The sequence below is a fragment of the Lampetra planeri genome, chromosome 81 (genome assembly GCF_965212315.1).
Source record: "Lampetra planeri chromosome 81, kcLamPlan1.2.h2, whole genome shotgun sequence".
Lineage (NCBI taxonomy): Eukaryota > Metazoa > Chordata > Hyperoartia > Petromyzontiformes > Petromyzontidae > Lampetra > Lampetra planeri.
In genome coordinates, this window is record NC_136185.1 from 2,344,629 (window position 1) to 2,352,733 (window position 8,105).

General features: G+C 62.9%; 1 protein-coding gene across 1 annotated transcript in view; it reads right to left on the minus strand.

Moving 5' to 3' along the window:
* LOC144738300 (uncharacterized) overlaps positions 1–6,549 on the minus strand; it is an 8,420-nt gene extending 1,871 nt beyond the window's left edge. The window contains exons 1-4 of the mRNA XM_078621306.1: positions 6,239–6,549; positions 5,704–5,958; positions 2,688–3,650; positions 1,642–1,857 (exon numbers count right to left, since the gene is read on the minus strand). Coding sequence (XP_078477432.1) covers positions 1,642–1,857; positions 2,688–3,650; positions 5,704–5,923 — 1,399 coding nt within the window. The 5' untranslated portion in view covers positions 5,924–5,958; positions 6,239–6,549. The remainder of the gene's footprint in view (positions 1–1,641; positions 1,858–2,687; positions 3,651–5,703; positions 5,959–6,238) is intronic.
* Between the last annotated feature and the right edge of the window lie 1,556 nt (positions 6,550–8,105).

Genomic DNA, 8,105 nt, shown 5'->3' on the forward strand with positions numbered 1-8,105 from the left:
GGGGCAAGTGCTGTTAGCGAGCGCCAATGAAGGCCGGGACGGACTGTGGAGCACACACAGAGGGGGTGGGTGGCCAGCACCACGCCCGGCCGCCTTTGTCTCCCCAGTGCTGGCGATGATGTTGACTACACACACAGCGCTACACCAGCTACTCGGTGGAGATCATCCCACACACGGGGTAGCAGATGGAACAGATGGAGGTTAGCGCACACACACACACACAGGGTTAGGAGGGGAGCGATCCATTCGGGTGCGGTCCATCAACCCCTCACCACTAACACTAACACCACCACCACCCCCCACACCACCACCTCCACCACTAACACCACCAACAGCACCACCACCGCCCACACCACCACCGCCCACACCACCACCAACCACACCACCACCAACCACACCACCACCACCCCCACCACCATCCACACCACCACCCACACCACCACCACCCCCACCACCCACACCACCACCACCCACACCACCACCACCACCACCACCACCCCCACCACCACCCACACCACCACCACCACTCACACCACCACTAACACCACCACCACCCACACCACCACCACCACACCACCCACACCACCACCACCACCACCCACACCACCACCACCACCACACACACCACCACCACCACCACCCCACCACCACCCCCACCACCACCACCACCCACACCACCACCCACACCACCATCACCCCCACAACCACCCACACCACCACCACCGCCCACACCACCACCACCGCCCACACCACCACCCACACCACCACCACCACCACCATCCACACTACCACCACCCACACTACCACCACCCACACCACCACCACCCCCACCACCACCCACACCACCACCACCACCGCCCACACCACCCACCCACACCACCACCACCCACCCCACCACCACCCCCACCACCACCCACACCACCACCACCCACACCACCACCACCACCCCCACCACCACCCACACCACCACCACCCCCACCACACACACTACCACCACCACCCACACCACCACCCACACCATCCACACCACCACCACCCCCACCACCACCCACACCACCACCACCCCCCACCACACACACCACCCACACCACCACCACCACTCACACCACCACTAACACCACCACTAACACCACCACCCACACAACCACCACCACCACCACCCACCCCCACCACCACCACCACCCACATCACCACCACCACCACCCACACCACCACCACCCCCACCACCCCCACCACCCACACCACCACCACCACCACTAACACCACCACCCACACAACCACCACCACCACCCACACCACCACCCCCACCACCACCACCACCACCACCACCACCCACACCACCACCACCACCACCCCCACCACCAACCACCACCACCACCCACACCACCACCACCACCCACCACCCCCACCACCACCACCACCACCAACACCCACACTACCACCACCAACACGAACACCCCCACCACTACCACCACCCACACCACCACCACCCACCCCACCCACACCACCACCACCCTCACCACCACCCACACCACCCACAACACCCACACCACCACCACCACCCACACCACACACACCACACACACCACACACACCACCACCACCCACACACCACCACCACCCACACCACCACCAACTCACCCGTTTGCTGGAGGTTGATGCTCACAACCAGTGAGGGTTGAGATGCCGTTGGGTTGCTGCTGCTGACAACTGCGGTTGTTGCTGCTGCGGCGGTGGTTGTTGTTGGTGGTTGTTGTGGTTGCGGTTGTTGTTGTTGTTGTGCCGCGGTCGCCGTGGTGACGCTGCCGGACTTCTCCTGCGGGTAGGAGTCTTGCTTCCGCTTCTTCAGGGGTTTGTCTACGGGGGGAGGGGGAGGGAGACACTCAGACCCAGCCACTCACCCAGCCACTCACTCACCCACTCACCCACCCAGCCACTCACCCACCCAGCCACTCACCCACCCAACCACTCGCCCACCCACCCGCCCAGCCACTCGCCCACTCACCCACACCACCCACCCAGCCACTCACTCACTCACCCAGCCACTCACCCACACCACCACCCAGCCACTCACCCACACCACCCAGCCACTCACTCACTCACCCACCCACCCACCCACTCACCCACCCGCCCAGCCACTCACCCACACCACCCACCCACCCACTCACTCACCCACACCACCACCACCCACCCGCCCAGCCACCCGCCCACCCACCCGCCCAGCCACCCGCCCAGCCACTCGCCCACCCACCCGCTCGCCCACCGACCCACCCACCCACCGACCCACCCACCCACCGACCCACCCACCCACCGACCCACCCACCCACCGACCCACCCACCCACCGACCCACCCACCCACTCGCCCACTCAGCCACTCGCCCACACACCCGCCCACCCGCCCGCCCACCCGCCCAGCCACTCGCCCACCCACCCAGCCACTCGCCCACCCACCCAGCCACTCGCCCACCCACCCAGCCACTCGCCCACCGATCCACCCACCCACCCGCCCACCCACCTGCCCAGCCACTCGCCCAGCCACTCGCCCTCCCACCCGCCCAGCCACTCACCCACTCGCCCAGCCACTCGCCCACCCACCCACCCTCCCACCCGCCCAGCCACTCACCCACCGACCCACCCACCCACCCAGCCACTCACCCACCCACTCACCCACCCACCCACCCACTCACCTTTGTCCTGCACCTCCTTGAATGCACGCTCTCTCTCCAGCGCCGCCTCTCGCTCGATCCTCTCGATCTCCGCCAGCGCCTCCATCTCCGTCTCGTCACAGGCCGCGTCGCCCCCACCACCACCGCCACCACCACCACCGCCACCACCACCACCACCACCACCACCGACGCCCACAGCCTGCTGCTGCTGCTGCTGCTGTTGCCTGCCCTGCTGCTGCTGCTGCTGCTGATGTCTTTCCCTGGGTCCCAGCGACTGCAAGATGTCCAGAGGAACTGCAACTGCAGCAGCAGCCGCCGCATGCTGCTGCTGCTGCTGCATCAGCAGCTGCCTGCGAACCCCAACAGCGTCGCCGCTTTCCTTGCCGCTAGCGCCCTCAGCCCCCGTGCCTCTGCCCCGTAGCGTGGCCAACGCACCCCCCCTCCTCTCCTCCGCCCCCTCCACCTCCTCCTCCTCCTCACCCTCCTCACCCTCCCCGGGTCCCACCCCCTCCTCCCCCTCCTCCTCGTCGCCCGTCCCCTCGTCGCGGCCGCAAAGCGACGGCTTCACACGAAGCTTCAGCGTCAACTTGCCGGGGTCGAGTCCCGCCGAGGTCACGATGTCGTACTCCACCTTGTCCACCACTCCAACTCCACCTCCTCCAACTCCACCACCGACGCCACCACCTCCACCACCACCACCTCCACCGGCTCGCTGCTGCTGCTGCTGCAGCTGTAACAGCTGCTGCTGCTGTAGCTGCTGTAGCTGCTGCTGCTGCAGAGTTGTTGGTTTGCAGCGTTTCTTGTGCTGCTGCTGCTGCTGCTGCAGCTGCTGCTGCTGGAGGCTTTTGCGATCTGGAGAATCACGGAGGATGTCTGGGGGCAGCTCGCTCGGAGAGTTGTACTGCTGCTGCTGCTGCTGTTGTTGTTGTTGTTGGACCGTGGACGCTCCAGGCCCGAGGCCTGCCACTCGTCCTAATTGGCAAACTGTGGGAGGGGTGGGTGGGTGAGTGGGTGGGTGGGTGAGTGGGTGAGTGGGTGGGTTGGTGAGTGGGTGGGTGGGTGGGTGAGTGGGTGGGTGGGTGAGTGGGTGAGTGGGTGGGTGGGTGGGTTGGTGAGTGGGTGGGTGAGTGGGTGGGTGGGTGAGTGGGTGGGTGGGTGAGTTGGGTTGGTGAGTGGGTGGGTGGGTGAGTGGGTGGGTGGGTGAGTGGGTGGGTGAGTGGGTGGGTGGGTGGGTTGGTGAGTGGGTGGGTAGGTGGGTTTGAGTGGGTGAGTGAGTGGGTGGGTGGGTGAGTGGGTGGGCGAGTGGGTGGGTGAGTGGGTGGGTGGGTGAGTGGGCGAGTGAGTGAGTGGGTGAGTGGGTGGGTGAGTGGGTGGGTGGGTGGGTGAGTGAGTGAGTGGGTGAGTGGGTGAACGAGTGGGTGGGTGAGTGAGTGAGTGGGTGGGTGAGCGAGTGGGTGGGTGAGCGAGTGGGTGGGTGAGTGGGTGAGTGAGTGGGTGGGTGAGCGAGTGGGTGGGTGAGCGAGTGGGTGGGTGGGTGAGCGAGTGAGTGGGTGAGCGAGTGAGTGGGTGAGCGAGTGAGTGGGTGGGTGGGTGAGTGGGTGGGTGGGTGAGCGAGTGGGTGAGTGGGAGGAGAGTTACAGGGGGGCAGAGGAGGTGGTTGTGAGTTGGGATCAAGTACAGCCTGACTCTTGTGTGTGTGTCGCGTCTCCCCGCGTCTGCCAAAACAACCACGTGGGGAGTGCTGTGGGCCTCAGACAGAATTTGTCCGCACACTTTGGTGCTCAGAGTTCGAATGTCTTAACTCAGCATCATCGGCTCCACTCACATCTCCCCGTGTCTCCCCCATGTCTGCCCGTGTCTCTCTCCCCGTGTCTCTCTCCCCGTGTCTCTCTCCTCGTGTCTCCCTCCCCGTGTCTCTCTCACCGTGTCTCCCTCCCCGTCTCTCCCTCTCCCCGTGTCTTCCTCCCCGTGTTTCCCTGTGTCTCTCTCCCCGTGTCTCTCTCCCTGTGTCTCCCTCCCCGCGTCTCCCCCACCGTGTCTCCCCCACCGTGTCTCCCTCCGCGTGTCTCTCTCCCTGCGTCTCTCCCCCCGTGTCTCTCCCACCCTCGCCACCCCCTCATCTCCCCCGTGTGTCTCTCACCCTCCCACCGCCCTCACCCCTCACCGCGTCTCCCCCACCGTGTCTCCCACCCTCATCTCCCCCGTGTGTCTCTCACCCTCCCACCACCCTCACCCCTCACCCCCTCACCGCGTCTCCCCCACCGTGTCTCCCACCCTCATCTCCCCCGTGTGTCTCTCACCCTCCCACCACCCTCACCCCTCACCGCGTCTCCCCCACCGTGTCTCCCACCCTCATCTCCCCCGTGTGTCTCTCACCCTCCCACCGCCCTCACCCCCCATCGCGTCTCCCTCACCGTGTCTCCCACCCTCATCTCCCCCGTGTGTCTCTCACCCTCCCACCGCCCTCACCCCCCACCGCGTCTCCCTCACCGTGTCTCCCACCCTCATCTCCCCCGTGTGTCTCTCACCCTCCCACCGCCCTCACCCCTCACCGCGTCTCCCTCACCGTGTCTCCCACCCTCATCTCCCCCGTGTGTCTCTCACCCTCCCACCGCCCTCACCCCCTCACCGCGTCTCCCCCACCGTGTCTCCCACCCTCATCTCCCCCGTGTGTCTCTCACCCTCCCACCACCCTCACCCCTCACCCCTCACCGCGTCTCCCCCACCGTGTCTCCCACCCTCATCTCCCCCGTGTGTCTCTCACCCTCCCACCACCCTCACCCCTCACCGCGTCTCCCCCACCGTGTCTCCCACCCTCATCTCCCCCGTGTGTCTCTCACCCTCCCACCGCCCTCACCCCCCATCGCGTCTCCCTCACCGTGTCTCCCACCCTCATCTCCCCCGTGTGTCTCTCACCCTCCCACCGCCCTCACCCCCCACCGCGTCTCCCTCACCGTGTCTCCCACCCTCATCTCCCCCGTGTGTCTCTCACCCTCCCACCGCCCTCACCCCTCACCCCCCCCTCCCCCCCAGGTACCGCTGGTGCCAGGGTCCTGGCAGATGGGCGACTGTGGCACGCGTCCTGGGTAGATGGACACCGCAGACTGCCCCGTCGCTCCCTGTTGCTCCTCTTCACCACCACCACCACCAACACCACCACCCTGCTGCTGCTGCTGCTGCTGCTGCAGCTGCTGTTGGTGGTGGTGGCCACTGCTGCTGTTGGAGCCGGCAGCTCCGAGCGGAGCCCCGTCGCTCATGGGGCGCAGAGGGACCCCAGCGGAGAGCAGAGGTGCTGAGAGCACACGGGGGGGGGGGGGGGGAGAGGGGAGTGGTTGAGTGAGTGACTTAGTGAGTGAGTGACAGAGTGAGTGACTGACTGAGTGAGTGACTTAGTGACTGACTGAGTGAGTGACTGAGTGACTTAGTGACTTACTGAGTGAGTGACTGACTGACTGGGTGAGTGACTGAGTGAGTGACTGAGTGAGTGACTGAGTGAGTGAGTGACTGAGTGAGTGAGTGACTGAGTGACTGACTGACTGAGTGAGTGAGTGAGTGACTGAGTGAGTGAGTACCCTGTTGCTGCAGCTGCTGGTGCTGGCTGTAGGAGGGGGGGTGCTGGCTGTAGGCAGAGTCACTGAGTGAGTGACTGACTGGGTGAGTGACTGAGTGAGTGACTGAGTGAGCGAGCGACTGAGTGAGTGACTGAGTGACTGAGTGAGGGACTGAGTGAGTGAGTACCCTGTTGCTGCAGCTGCTGGTGCTGGCTGTAGGAGGGGGGGTGCTGGCTGTAGACAGAGTCACTGAGTGAGTGACTGACTGACTGAATGACTGAGTGACTGAGTGAGTGAGTGAGCGAGCGAGCGACTGAGTGACTGAGCGAGCGACTGAGTGAGTGACTGAATGACTGAATGAGTGACTGAGTGACTGAGTGAGTGACTGAGTGAGTGAGTACCCTGTTGCTGCAGCTGCTGGTGCTGGCTGTAGGAGGGGGGGTGCTGGCTGTAGGCAGCGTGGAAGGCGGCGGGGCTCTGAGGGGCGTAGGGGGAGGGGGCCGGGCTGCTCTGCTGGGGGTGGAACCGGCCAGAGCCGGAGCCGGACATCACCATGTACCTACTGGCGACACATACATACATATATATACATACATATACATACACAGACATCACCATGTACCTACTGGTGACACACACACAGTCACACATATATATATACATACATATATACACACATCACCATGTACCTACTGGTGATACACACACAGATACATACAGATATACATACAGATACATACATATATATACATATACACACACACATCACCATGTGTGTGAGGAGGTGAGTGAGTGAGTGGCTAGGTGAGTGAGTGAGTGAGTGGCTAGGTGAGTGAGTGAGTAGGTGAGTGAGTGGCTAGGTGAGTGAGTGAGTAGGTGAGTGAGTAGGTGAGTGAGTAGGTGAGTGAGTAGGTGAGTGAGTGAGTGGCTAGGTGAGTGGCTAGGTGAGTGAGTGAGTGAGTGGCTAGGTGAGTGGCTAGGTGAGTGAGTGGCTAGGTGAGTGAGTGAGTGGCTAGGTGAGTAAGTGAGTGAGTGAGTGGCTAGGTGAGTAGGTGAGTAGGTGAGTGAGTGGGTAGGTAGGTAGGTGAGTGGCTAGGTGAGTGGCTAGGTGAGTGAGTGGCTAGGTGAGTGAGTGGGTGAGTAGGTGAGTGGCTAGGTGAGTGAGTGGCTAGGTGAGTGAGTGGGTGAGTAGGTGAGTGGCTAGGTGAGTGAGTAGGTGAGTGAGTAGGTGAGTGGCTAGGTGAGTAGGTGAGTAGGTGAGTGAGTGGGCAGGTAGGTAGGTGAGTGGCTAGGTGAGTGAGTGGCTAGGTGAGTGAGTGGGTGAGTAGGTGAGTGGCTAGGTGAGTGAGTGGCTAGGTGAGTGAGTGGGTGAGTAGGTGAGTGGCTAGGTGAGTGAGTGAGTAGGTGAGTGGCTAGGTGAGTAGGTGAGTAGGTGAGTGAGTGGGTAGGTAGGTAGGTAGGTGAGTGGCTAGGTGAGTGGCTAGGTGAGTGAGTGGGTGAGTAGGTGAGTGAGTAGGTGAGTAAGAAGGTGAGTGGCTAGGTGAGTAGGTGAGTGAGTAGGTGAGTGGCTAGGTGAGTGAGTGGGTGAGTAGGTGAGTGAGTAGGTGAGTAAGAAGGTGAGTGGCTAGGTGAGTAGGTGAGTGAGTAGGTGAGTGGCTAGGTGAGTGAGTGGCTAGGTGAGTGAGTGGGTGAGTAGGTGAGTGGCTAGGTGAGTGAGTGAGTAGGTGAGTGAGTAGGTGAGTGGCTAGGTGAGTAGGTGAGTAGGTGAGTGAGTGGGTAGGTAGGTAGGTGAGTGGCTAGGTGAGTGGCTAGGTGAGTGAGTGGGTGAGTAGGTGAGTGAGTAGGTGAGTAAGAAGGTGAGTGGCTAGGTGAGTAGGTGAGTGAGTAG